We start from the raw sequence: 14,141 nt of genomic DNA, 5'->3' as shown, positions 1-14,141 counted from the left end.
TGTGTATGTAAGGAGAAGGGATAGATCCTAATTACAAGTATAATAAACTAGAAATAAACAATAAAAATGTGTAAGGCTTATGTGAAGAAATATTTACTTAAATATATTTGCAGAAAATAAAACAAAACAAAAAAACCCTGAATGCATGAAGGAACACAACAGGTCTCTGGATAGGAACATTTAAAATCATAAAGATATATAAGATGTATATATCTACCCAAGGTAATATATAAAGTCAATTAAATCCCAATAAAATCAAATGCTAACATGATTTTTACAAAACTAGGTAAGATTACATGAAGGAAAAATTAAATGTATATGAATAGGTAGGACATTTATTTAAAGAATAATAATGAGACTTGTCCAATTCTATAATAATTAAAATAGTGCTATACTGGTGAGGTAGACAGAGTTTACATTTGAATGCAGGAATTTAGCTTTCAAAGAATGTAGCATTTCAAAACAGGGAAATCATATTTGATCGATAGCTAACATAGGAACAACAGAACAGCCATTTGGTAACAAAAAGTAAATCAGCTACTCCACGTCTTATATAAAAATGGACTCCAAATAGGTAAAGGAGTAGAACTTTCTTTTAATCCTTTAAAAATATTAAAGATAAATATGGAAAAACTTTTATAAGTTTGGTGGGAAATACCCTCCTAGATAAGATATAAAACCAAGGTACCATGTGCAATTTGTTGAAAATAAATTACATCTCAATAATAAAATACAACTAGAAAAAAAAAAAGAATAGCAAATAATAAAAAATGGCAAATTTGACTGCATAAATATCCTGAAAATGTAAAATATCTTACATGACAAAAAATAAAGTGTAAAGACAAGTAACAAATAAGAAAATTTTGCACCATATGTATCAGCTAACAAATTAATAATCAGAAAAGAAACATATACACAAAGAGAGCAACCAGTTGAAAAATAGGCAAAGGTTATGGACAGGAAGTTGACAGAAGAAAAATTTTAAACAGCTGTAGGGGAATTCAGAGATGCAATGTTGCTTCAGGAGTAATGGTGTCTGGGAAATGCTGGGCTCTCTGTTTAACCTTCTGTGACTGTTTAAACCTCTGTAGCTTAAGGCTTGGCTAAATACCCAGAAAACCAGAATGCCACCCAAAGATAAATGTCTTACCCACAGGAAGGAGGTTAATGAATGAATAGAGTATGGATAACTGTCTGATGTTATCTGTTACCTTAGAAATGCACTCTTGTCCTGGCTGGGTAGCTCAGTTGGTTAGAGCATCGTCCTGATATACCAAGGTTGCAAGTTCAGTCTCCAATGAGGGCACGTACAAGAAGCAACCAATGAATGCATCAATAAGCGGAACAACAAATCAACGTTTCCCTCCCTCTCTCTCTGTCTCCCCCCTTTCCTCTCTCTCTCTCTCAAATCAATAAGTATAAAAAATGTTCTTTAAAAGAAATGCGTTGTTCTTTCTGGTGGTCTATGTCAGGGGTCTCCAACCCCTGGCACAACTCCCCCCGCCCGCCCCCACCGGCTGCACAGGAGGTAAGTGGCAGGCTTCACTCACATTACTGCCTGAGCTCCACCTCCTGTCCCCCCTACCCTATCCTCAACCCCATCTGTAGAAAAACTGTCTTCCACAAAACTGGTCCCTGATGCCAAAAAGGTTAGGCACTACGGGTTTATGTGAGTACTCACCATATGGTTTTCTATTAACCTCCTATAAAACAGAGACCCTATCCTAGCAAGGGTGTGGATTTCTTCTCAGCCAGCTACCACTGGGAGCAAGCAGCTGCTATGTCTGTATATATAAAGTTCTCATATTAAGCTCTTATGAATTTGAATAAGGCTATGTGTCATTTATTTGGAATTGATCCTGAATTTAGACTTTTGGGGCTTTCCCCAAACAATAGTCAATAAACATATGATGAGATGTACAACCTCACTACTAACTGAACACAATAATTTAAATTAAATTGTATGTTATTGAGTATAATAATTGAAATTAAAACAATGAACTATTATTTTTCCATCATTGTGATAAATAATGGAAAAGATTAATAATATTCATTGTTAATGAAGCTTCAGGGAAACAGATACATCATGCATTGATGGTCAGAGTATAAATTTATAAAGTCTTTTAGGAAAGCATCTTGGCATTGTCTATTAAAAATTTAAATATGCATAGCCTTAGGCCCAGCAATTCTCTTTCCAGAAACCTAACCAACAGAAACACTTGGAAATGTATATAAGGATGTTCACTGAAGCACGGTTGTGTTAATGTAATATGGGAATTTTCCTAAGTTTTCATCACTGAGGAATGACAGGATGTAGTTTGGTATTGCTTCGCTATGTAATAACAATGACAAAAAAGTGCATATAGTATCTTCAACAATGCTTATAAAGCATTAAGTGTAGGTCGTTAAAATATATGTGTGGGTGTGTATGGATGCCAATAGAAGAGGGACTTGAAAGATCTAAACTAAATAACTGACGATGATTATCTTTGGGGATGACAGTGGAAGTGGGATATTAGGGTATAAGCAGGGGAAAGACAGAATCTCACATTTTAGTTTTGACAGTGTTTGAATCTTGTACATATAACTTTTTTACATAATGCCTGTGTCATAGCAGATTACAAAAACATTGGTGTAACTATACAATTTTGTGTAAACAGTACTAAAAATAGAAGTTACACAATACTGTAGGTGGAAGAGATCTCCAAGAGCTGGCACACACCAAGAAGGCCTCATGAAAGAGGAAGTGTGGATAAGGGACCTTGAATAAGATGTACAATCGGAATAGGCCAAGGGGAAAAGGGGTATAGTCTCCGAGAGAGGGTGATGTTATCCACCAAGTGAAGAGCATTTCATTTATTCGTTGACTATTTGTTGAGAGTCTGCTGTGTACAGATACGGTTCCAGACATTCATAGTCACCATTATCATCATCATCATCATCCCCCAAAAATATATATTGTGTAGACCAATCCATGTGAAAAAGGCATTTTCAATGTTGGTGGGGATATAAATTCATTAACTACTATAGAAGCCAATTCAACTCTTTAAATTGTATCAGCCTTTAAATTGAGTATACCATTTGCCCCGCAATCTTATTTCTAGGACTTCATTCTAAGGACAGAAACGCTAGCATAGATTTAGTGACAAGGTAGTACAACTACTTTAGTGACAGTAACTAGGAAGCTAAATTGTGGTACATCTACATCATGGAATACTATTCCACCATTAAAATAATGTTATGGAAGCATATTTAACAACATAGGGAAATGTGCACATTATTCAGTAATGTGAGAAAAGGGAGTCCCAAAACAGTATTTATGGTATGAGTGGAATTAGGTTTTTAATTTTTATATGCATAAAAATGTCTGAAAGGATTTACAATGAAATGGTAAATTATGACTGGGTGGAGATATTGCAAGTCGTTTTTTCCCCCATGTTTTCTCTAATTGGACTATATTATTTTTGCAATAAGAAAACAATCAATATGTGGTAATCAGAAGAGCCAACCCTCCTCTGACACTTGCCATGCCAAGAACCATCACTTAGTTGAGTCAGCAGGAGTCAACCTCTGTTTGCAACAGCCAAAAGAGACCATCAGTCTTTCTGGAAGTTTATAGGGAAAGACAAGTAATTTGACCTCACATTAAGAACATTGCAAGGACAACAGAATAGTCCATGGTCAAGGGGCAGGGGGTGGGGAGTGTTAGAAAGAATTCCCAAGAAAAGCTAGTTCCTCTCTCAGAGAACGGCTTAAGGAGTGGGAAGGAGTGCAGAGTGAGCAAGCAGAAAAGATGAGCCATGGGGCCCAAGGGGCAAAGGCATTCAATTCAGAAATACCTCTTGATGGGGGGATTCAAGATTATGAAAAAAGTTTAGTTTTAAGTTCTATAGTTAATGAGCTTGGTAATTAATGCATATAAAAAGCTATTGTTTCAGGAGCTTGAAGGTTTGACCCACCCTGACTCCAGAAGACCACAAGCAATTCAACCTTTGTGGCCCAGGAGGACTGCAAGCAATCAAGATGGTATCTGAGCCATTGTACTCAAGGGAGAGATGTCCACCAAGGTCAACAAACGAAAGGGTGCTAGGAAAATTGCTGGACTGCAGCTTTCATCTGATTAACTTTTTCCTGAATTTCCTTACCTACACCTTTTTCTACTTACAAAAAAGGTCAGTTTGAAATGAAATATAAGCCAGTCTTTCAGAGAACATAACCCGCTGTCTTCTCAGGGCGCCAACTATTTGAATAAAGTGCCCCTAAAGATTCAATTCCTGTCTTTACTTACTAGTTCTAGTAGGAAAGGCAGCACAAACACCAACTTTTCCTGTTTCACGCTCAGAGTTTCTACTTAATATTCCAGGCCAAATGCATCTTCCCACAGAACTTTTCATGTATTGTTATTTTTTGCTCCTATTTTCCATGTAACAACTACTCAGTTGCAGATTTAGGAAAACAAGGCCCTTGGAGATGAGTGAGGCAAAGAGCCTGGGGAAAGGTACCCTGGAAGGTTGGGGCCATAGGCCTTTCCCCAGCCTGTTTCAGAAAGGACGGAGCCGAGACTCCACACACTCCCCTCAGCCCTGTGCAGACAGGTTCCAATCTAAACAAGTCTGTCTGCTTTCATGCCATTCACTTGGAGTTACCGCTCCTTAATCCCTTATAGTAGATTCCTGGAAGCCTAAGTGGATCCTTCTAGAGGTATGATCATTGATTCCTAAATTTTGAACCTTCTCATCAGAAACTCATGGCCCAGCCCAGAAGCTGAGGAATTGTGAAAAACAGGAAGCCCTGAGGCAGGGGAGGTACAGCAATGGAAGCTTAGCTCCTTGGAGAGTTAGAACCACCTCCAGTGGAAAAGCCAGAACAGGTTGGGGAAATGAGTCTGAGCTAGAGACAGAGGAAAGAGGAAGAGGGAAAGAGACAGTGAGTGAGGGAAGGGAGAGGAGGAGGGAAGAGAGAAAGGGGAGGGTCAGGGGATGGGAGGGAAAGAAAAGTAAAAAGAGAAAGGGAATTTTGAGAAAGGGGGAAGATGAAGAAAATGGAGGAAGGGCAAAGAGAAGGGAATAAGGTGGAGAGGAGAAAAGGAGTAGGGGCAGATTTTTAATCCCCCTGAACGCTTATGAACTCCCTCGGGGCAAGTACACGCAAATGTTCTGAAAGGAACCCACTTCACTCCCTGGAAGTGGATTCACTTTAGTAAACTAGGTGACTGCACTCACTTGAATGTAAGGAACCTTTTTATCTATTCTAATTAGCAGACTTACTGCCAGGACACTAAGTATACAGCTCCAGAATACACTATGATGTAAAAATAAAAAGGACATATATACAATCTTATGTTTCAGAGCCAAGTTATATACAGAGTGGATTCCCTCCCCAGGCTTCTGTTTTCTGTGCCAAAATATATGAGTATATTTATACTAATAGTCATTTATTCTCTTGAATTAAGTTGCTTAAAAGAAAAAATGATAACATTTTGGATAATACATCATTCTGTGCTTAAGAACATTTCCAAGGACAAAGGTAGGCTGTTTAAAGACTATCCACATAAATTATTTACATTAACATACCCCTTATTCATATAGGATAGTAAAAATACCTTTCACAACTGAGTTTTATCCCTTGAAAAAGCTTATCAAAAGATCACTAATGCCTTTAATATTGTACTACATGTATATAATAAAATTAGATTCATTTTTCATATTCAGGACTATCAGCTTTACTTTATGATCCCCTTACTCCTGTGCTAGATCAAATTCAAAGTAATCTAAGATGTAATTTTAGCAACCAATAGAAAATCTTATTAAAATTGTGAAAGGTGTCTTGAATAGAACATTTGTGATAAAAAAATGATAACCCTCCGGCATGGCACTTGGCAGCTAAGATGTGCAAGAACAAGGCCCACACTTGTCTGGAGACAGTCTGTCTCCAGAAGGAAGGGCTACCTCTGGTCCTTTGCCCACTTTCAGGTGAATTTCTCAATGAGCTTTGGGCAACAGATCAGAGTCACCAGTCTTCCCTGTTTTGAGGCCTGGCAACTGACATCAGGACGTCTCAACATGTGCCTCTTCTGTGGATGCCTGGCACTCAAAGGCCAAAACAACCCAGGCTTCCAGACCTGAGCTTAAGGCAGAGCATCCAGTCAGTTCCAGCTTTTAAATGTAAAGGAGGTTTTCCTCCAGGGCAGGCTGAGCAGCGTAGGGGTCTTCCTTCTTTCCGTCCTAGCTTTCACATCTACCAAACACATCAGCCCACAAAACAATCTACCTCAGCGCATGATCTGGCTCCTTGTGGCAGCAACTCTTAGAGGCTGAGAAGATGTGCTCTAGCCCAGCAAACTCATCCTGGAAGCTGCCTGGCCCCTGCAGGGAGGACCACTGACCTGCCCCCATGCCTCTCCTAAGAGAGTGGATGTGCTTACCTCTCATTTCTGTCTCTGAGGAGCCGTTGGACCAGGCTGTCCACTTATTCTTGTACTTACTGATTTCCTGAACTTTGCAGACGTAATGCCCTTGATCCGCTGGTTGGAGAGTCAAAACAGAGAGCTTGTACAGCACTCCGCGCCTCTCCTCCAGGAGGCGCAGCCGCTGCCTGTAGGAGCTGCGGCTGAAATTCCCATAGTACTGCACAATCCTGAGCTTGGTCATCTTAACCATCAAGGCCTCTTGGGAATTGGGACGCGCAAAAAACCAGCGCACGGCCAACAAGCTGTCCTTCCGCCTCTTCTGGGAGATGTGGCAGAGAAGAGTGGCATTTTCCCCCTCCAAGTAGTTAACCACGGGCCCTGGAGACACAGTAACATTGAGGGCCCCACAGACCTCTGCAGAGAAAAAAGGAAGGAAGGTAGTGAGGAAGGCCACTGTGTTTCCACAGGCAGACACAGTGTGTCTTTTCTCCAGGAGCCAATGTGATCTGCATGGACAGAGCTAGGCTGCCCCAGCCCCTCCGTGCTCACTTTTTGCCCCCAGGATGGCCAGAAAGAGGGCCTTTGGGGACACCCTCTGTGGGAGCACATGTCCTCCTCTATGAGATGGTCCCATCCACACAGAATGCCACTGACCACCAGGACCAAAGGTTTTGGTGGGGTTTTTTTTTTTTTAATTTGTTTAAATTAGTTGCTGATGCTTAAAATTTAGAATATGGTATTTCACATCAAATTTGGATTTTTGGAATCTCTTAAAAATTTCCAGCCCTTATCAATCCCTCCCCACTCACCTCCCCAAGGCCTGCTTGGACCCATTCCACCACCTGCATGAGTGGGCGATGCTGTGGGTTCAGGGGCTGCCCTTCTGAGCACCTTTCACTGTTCCGTCCATTTCAACTGTCACCAAGACAGATTATCAGCACCAGTCAGGCATGTATTAAACTAGTACCAAGAGCTAGAACCACAGAGGTTTCTCTATTTCTTGCTCTAAATCCCTTTGGACTCAGAGCTGACATATGAAGGAATAAAGACGAATGAGCCCAGGAACTAGGAGGGGTGAGAGAACCTCCCAGTCTCCCAAAAGATGCTACAGAATTGCAGGCCCGGTCGACTGCTTCCTGTCCTTTGGTTTCTTAGTTACATCCACCTCAAGGACTGCCCCTCCAGATTGTGCAGGGTGAGCCGGCTGCCATGAAGCTTCTGCGTGGCCCCTTCCTCTGGCCAGCAGGACCCAGAAAATATGAAGGGTGCCCAGAACCTCCTCTGTCCAAGTAGGGCTGTTTTCTCCCCAGGAGATATGTTCTCACCCCTGTGGAGCCCAGTGCACAGCTCCAGGAAACACCATTTCCTGCCCAACCCACTGCCTAAGCAGGTCATCCTAAGCCACAGATGCCCCCTCAATGTTATCTGGTCATCTGAAGGGGTTAGGGCCCTGAGATCAGAATCACCAAAATCTCTGAACTCAGGTCAGTGCTGCAGGTAGGCAAGGAGGAAGGATAACAAAGAGATCAGAGATCTGAATCTTATGCTGTGAAGAGGCTGTGAGTCAGCATGGTGAGGCCCCTGTGTGTGCCAGGGTGGGTTGGGGGTGTCATGTAAAAAATATTCCTTCCCTGGCCAGATGGCTCAGTTGTTTGGAGTGTCATCCTATGCACCAGGTTTGATTCCCAGTCAGGGCACATACCTAGGTTGCAGGCTTGATATCAGGGAGCATATGGGAGGCAACTAATCAATGTTTCTCTCACATCGATGTTTGTTTCTCGCTGTCTCTCTCTCCCTCCCTCCCTCCTTCCCTTCATCTCTCTCTAAAATCAATAAATATACTCTTGGGTGAGGATTAAAAATTATATACATATTCTTCATTGTAAAAATCAGCCAAGAAGTTCATCCTCTGGTATGGTTTCCATTACTGATTTAACAAACTGAACATTTTGAGAGATATGACTTGAAGGTCAGTGTTCTTTCATTTTCTTTCTCATCTCTTAGAAGTTAGGCTCACCAGGATACTTCAGGATACTTCAAGACCCCTAACTTAAACACATGATTAAGTGTCTTTTGCCACATAAGGTAACATTCACAGGTTCAGGGGTTAGGACACAGACATTTTTGGGAGTTGCTATTTGGTTTACCACACTATAATAATCTTTTGTTACCTTAAAAAATAGATGGAAGTAAATTCAGAAGAAAAAGACTGATGTTCAGATGGACTCCAAGTAGCTTGTAGACAAGAATGAGGTCACCTGTATCTACAGTGACAAAGGACAAAGTAGCCCAGGGAGTTACTCGGGGAATGCACGTGCTCTCTAGTAACAATCTCTAATAATCTCACTGCTGACAAAAGTCACTGACACAGGACAAAAGGGGGAAACTGCCCCCAATGTCTCCCCTGCATCTTACCCACCTGGCCTGTACCTTGCCCATATGCCATATTAAATTAGTCCAAGAGCATTTCCCCTGACTCCGAAGGTCCTGTCTAAAGACCCCCATGTTAGGAGTTCCTGGTGAGCAGCCACACAGCCAGAACACCAAACTGCCCCCATTCCAACAGCTACTTGGGGGTCCTAGAGGCAGAGAGCAGAAGAGAGGCAGCAGCTGACTTCCAGACTTGAAGTCCAGCTCCACCCGCCCCCAAGGGCAGGCTTCCCACTAGAGGCAAGGAGAAGGGGAAGGCAGGAAATCGAAACAATATGGGTGGGATGAGGGCAAAGCGGGGCCCCCACACTCCAGTCTCCTCCTGTTAACACTGCATGAAGGAGGGATTTTTATGGTGACTGAAACCAGGAGAACGTGCCAAGTGCTCTGGTCCCCAGGGAGGCCAGATTCCATCCTGGAAGAACTAGTAACCCTTCCACTTCCACAGCTCAGGCTAGGAGTCAGCAGCTCCCATGAATGGAACGGACTGAGCCATCTTCCCAACACGAGCCCTCCCCTGCTCTTTATCTGTGTGTCTCTCTGTCTTCATTCATCCCCATATTCTCTCACAAATGGCTCAAGCAAAATTCTCCCAGCAAAGTGCAAAGATTTCTGATATGGGCTGAATTGCGTCCCCTCCAAATTCATATACTGAATCCCAGGACCTCAGAATGTGATTGTACTTGGAGAAAGGGTCTTTAAAAAGTGATTAAGTTAAAATGAGACCACTAGGGTAGACCCTAATCCTACATGATTGGTGTCCTTATAGAAAGAGGACATTAGGACACAGACGCGCACAGCGGGCAGACCATGTGGAGACAGAGAGAAAGTGATCATCTATAAACCAGGGAGAAAGGCCTCAGAAGAAATCACCTTTGCCAGCACCTTGATTTCAGACCTCCCCTCAAGGACCATGAGAAATACATTTCTGTTGTTTAAGCCACCATTCTATGGTACTTTGTTATGGTCACCCTAGTAAACCAATGTAACTTTGTTCACAGGAAGGCTCATTTCAGCCCTATTTGCCACCAGCTGGACAATGACACTCACTCTCAATAAGACGTTTGGGTGGTGTGACTGAAACTGTGATGGTCAAGAGGCCCTTCAAGTCTTAAAGCTTTGCTAAAGAACACAGGCTCTCAGGTTGTGGGGGAACCCCAAGCCTTGGACCAGCTTGCTCAGAAGACCAGGTGCCCCAGGGTCACATGCTCCCCTAGGTGCAGAAATGCTTCACTTAAACCCAGGAGACACAACTCACATGTGTGTGGCTGTCAGGAGGCACCATAGGAAGGAGGCGAGAAGATGCAGGGGGGGAGCCGGTGCCTGGCCAAGGTTAGCTGAACTGGATGCTTAGTTACATACTAGGTGAGAGCCATACACAGTTTCTACCCCACCGCAGTCACAAGGACTCGTCTGGCTCAGGAAATAACACAGCAGCGGCGGGCAGGACCACAGGGAGCAAAGGCAAAACTGATACGGAGTGAGGCAGTGTCTGCAGGAATCTAGGCCTTTCCCTTCTGGATCTCAGTCTGTAGAACAGAGCATACACACCCTGCAGCGCATGGAGCAAGCCCAGCAATCCTGGGCCAAGCCAGATATAGGACAGGGGAGGATGGGCATCACCAGACCCTCCTCCACCCAGTAAGGTAAGGGAGCAGTCCTGGGCAGGGCAGAGTCTCCCTTTTCTGGCCTAGGAGGGAGAACTGTCAAAGCCTGGCCCAGAAAGAACTACGAACTAAATTTCTTGCTTTGTGACCCTGCATTGCAGGAAACTGAGGTGACAGGAAGACCCTCCCATGTTCCCCCTCCCTGGGTAACCTCTACATTCAGAGTTCCCATTTCCCCTAGCCTATGCCCCAGAATATACTTTGTTCACTTAAGCACTCAACTCATCTTTGCTGAGCAACAGCCATGTGCTCAGCAAGTATGTGTTGAGTGGACTGTGTGAAGAAGATAGCATTCCTAACTTCGTGGAGCCTTCAGTCCAGTGGGAAAGGCTGCTGTCATCAGGAAAAACACAGGAGTATGTGACAACAAACAGTATCACACACTGCAGAGACAATATCCCGAGCTTACACAAATCAGGGCATGATCCTGATATAGTCTAGGGGTCAGGGAAGAGAACCTGAGAAGGTGACCATGAGCTGAAGGATGAGTTGGACTTAATGACACAAAATTCAGGGCAGCTGAAGGAACCCCTTTCCTGGGAGAAGGCCCCACCTGTGCAAAGACCCTGAGGCAGGAGCCACCTAGAGCAAGCTGGAGATAGAAAGACCAGCGTCCTCTGGTGAAGTCCACTGCCCCATGGCCCATGCGGCCACTTGTGTCTGCAGATGGGTTTCAAGAGAGGATTTCCCGCCGCAGTCAGGACCTCCAAGGCCAGTTCTGAATGGGGGCAGGGAAGAGACTGATACAAACAAAGAGGGGCAGCATACTGCTGCAGGGAACTTTGTTCCTTCAATAAGCACAGGCTCCATTACTTGGGAGCCCCGGTTACCCCATGTAGTCTGGGCACTAGGCTGCCCATGGCTCTGGGACTTCCTAGTGGCTTGCTGGGGCTGGGCAGAGGGTTAGGGTTGGCATTCAACAAAGCCAAGTTGGAAACCTGGTTCTATTAGGAGTAATTCCCTCAGAACCTCAATTTCTTCATCTGAAAAATGGGAAGATAATTCCTTATATGGTGAGTATAAAGCTTCAATGGGAAACTTAACTTTAACATATTGATAATAGTTTGCATGCCCTGAAAACTGAACAGGGGGAGACAATAAAAAGTGACACACATGCTGACCCATGAGAAGGGTGGGTTTCCTGGGTGTGTGACCTGCAGTTACACAGGGCCCTATGCTGGGAGAGCCCCCCACCCCCCATTTGGTTTAATCTCTTCTGTCATTCTCTGGAAGTTTTAATAATTTTTTAGTAAGGGGCCCCATATTTTCATTTTGTACTGGATCCCACAAATTATCTGGTTCTGGCTATAAGCAAACACTGAATTCCTGTGGGTAAGATTGATGGGGTCTAACCCTTTTCTTCCTGTTTGGATAATGTTTTCTAACAGCTCAGAAAAAGTCTAAAGGACACCAGTGTGTCAAACAGTGCACAACCTACTCTTCTAGCACACACTCTCTCCTCATAAGGGGAGGATAGCAACTTCCAGGTACAGGAGAATATATGACTTCTGGCAGAAACAGGGCGCTGGCCTTGACTGGGAGCAGAGGTGGGCATAGCCTGAGTCCTTCTCTTCCGAGTTTGCCAGCAATGTGCTAGTGGCTCTGTGCCCTATACTTCTTTTCTGTCCTGAGGAGAACTGCCCCACTCATTCCAGAGAGCCAGGAGCCTCTATGTTTATAAGTAATGCAAATTGTGTGTACCACTCAACAGCAAAAACCTCATTCTTATTAAATGGTTTGTCTGAATTCATGACAAATAAATCTCTGAAAACAATACAACTGTATTCCTTGAAATCCCATGGCACTAGGATGAAGCACTTACTGAGCACCAAGCACAGGTGCACAGGCTGATGCATTCATAATAAGCCTACCACAGCTCTGATCCAGGTCAAATATGACTTTGACCAGTAATAGAGGCTAACATAACATTTGCTGCAGGTGAACTCCATGCCAAGCACTGCTCTAAGCACTTCAGATGTATTTTCCCAATTTAGCCTCATACTATGTTTATCCCCATTTTACAGACAAAAAGGGTGAGGCCCAGAGAGGCTAAGCTGCTTGCTCAAATTCACATAGAACGTGGTGGAGCTAGAATATGAACCTAGGTCATTGGCTTCAGAGCCAACTCTCAACCACCACTGTGCACCACAGCTTGGCTTCTACTAAATAAAATACTTTGCCCCTTGGTTTGCTGTAAAATAAAAGGTGGGACCAGGTGACTGCTAAGGTCCTGCTCTGCCCAAAAACAGAGAGGTAGAAAAGTTCAAGGGTTAAGAGTCCAGACTTACATATTAAGTGGCTCTGACAGGCTCTTCCTTCGGGAACGGGTACAAGGAGTCGTGGGTGAAACACTTAGAAGAGTGGGTAGCACATGATGAGTGCGGCCAAGCAGTAGCTGTCATCACGATCATCCTTATTTGAGCTATGTTATCTGGCGTTGGTTACAGCCAGAGTGGGCTCTAAAGAATCCTGAATTCCAGCTGAGGTCTCCTGGAACATGAGAATGTCCTTGACCCCCAAAAGACCTCTCTGGGGGGTGCCCTCTCTGACAGCACCCAAGATTAGGAAGGTGGTCATGGAGCCTGGGGACAAAGACCCCTGTGCCCTCTTGCATCCCATTAGCTGCTGGCTACTCCACACAGGCCACCAGAGCTGGGCAGGCCCAACCATCACAGTCAAACCTGCAGTTGTTGTCAGTCAAGATGATGGCAGCCCTAAAAGGAACATTTCCCACAGTGCTGATTTCAGGTTCACTAGAAACCCCATTGTTCTGGTAGCTAGAGGACAATGGGTGAATTTCTTCCCACTGGGATGATCCAAGTCACTCCTCAGATTCTGATCTGTGCTGGCTAGCTCAAAGGCCAGCTCTACCACTTGGTAGCTGGGTCACCCCTGGAAAATTACTTAACTCTGAGCATCAGCCTTCCTGTTTACAAAACAACGGCAGCACAGGTTAGCCAGTATGAGCAGAGTCTATAGCCTGGCTTCGTGGGTTCAAAACTCAACTCTACCACTTACAAGTCTTATGACTTAAGGCAAGTCAACTCAGGGGCCTGTGCCTCACTTTCCTCATCTGCAAACTGGGGACAATAATAGCACCTCCCTCAAAGATTACTGGTAAGTTTAACTGAGTTAACGTTTGTACCTGGATATATAAATATTTGCTCCTGTCATTACTTTGAAGTAGTGCTGTGATTAAGTGAGATATCTGTGTAGCACAACACTTGGAACCCAGTAGGCTCCCAGGAAACCTGACAGCCATTGAAACACTTTTTACTATTATTCTAGCCAATATGGCTCTGTCATCTCTGAGGCACGCAGGCAGGGCCCTGAGGAATAAAGAGAGAAAATTCTTCATCAACTTAGGAGGGCACAGACCCCAAAATGAAAGCCAGCAGTGCAGGTAGAGGATTCCCTTAAGGCAGGGTGCTATGTAAATAGCCCCACTTCATCCAACTGCGGATACCCTATATCGCCAGGTCTGGTCATCGCAAATGGCCCAAGTATGCCATGTCCCCTGACCCAATGTCAACTAGGGAGGTCCAGCCCCTTTTGATTGGGCCTGCCAAGGAACGTCCAAAAAGAGTTAAAGGGAAGTTGTTGCCCAGATTAACCTGCTAACAGTTGTCCGTACT

General features: G+C 44.0%; 1 protein-coding gene across 1 annotated transcript in view; it reads right to left on the bottom strand.

Annotated features, from left to right (window-relative positions):
• The window catches only part of VSTM4 (V-set and transmembrane domain containing 4), a 99,373-nt gene that overhangs the window by 84,794 nt on the left and 438 nt on the right, over positions 1 to 14,141 (bottom strand). The window contains exon 2 of the mRNA XM_054572377.1: positions 6,425 to 6,823. Coding sequence (XP_054428352.1) covers positions 6,425 to 6,823 — 399 coding nt within the window. The remainder of the gene's footprint in view (positions 1 to 6,424; positions 6,824 to 14,141) is intronic.

The sequence above is a fragment of the Pteronotus mesoamericanus genome, unplaced genomic scaffold, assembly GCF_021234165.1.
Source record: "Pteronotus mesoamericanus isolate MK-2021 breed Mesoamerican mustached bat unplaced genomic scaffold, CSHL_Meso_final contig_230, whole genome shotgun sequence".
Lineage (NCBI taxonomy): Eukaryota > Metazoa > Chordata > Mammalia > Chiroptera > Mormoopidae > Pteronotus > Pteronotus mesoamericanus.
The sequence above is the reverse complement of the archived record's forward strand: the minus strand, read 5'-3'. Positions and strand labels throughout refer to the sequence as shown.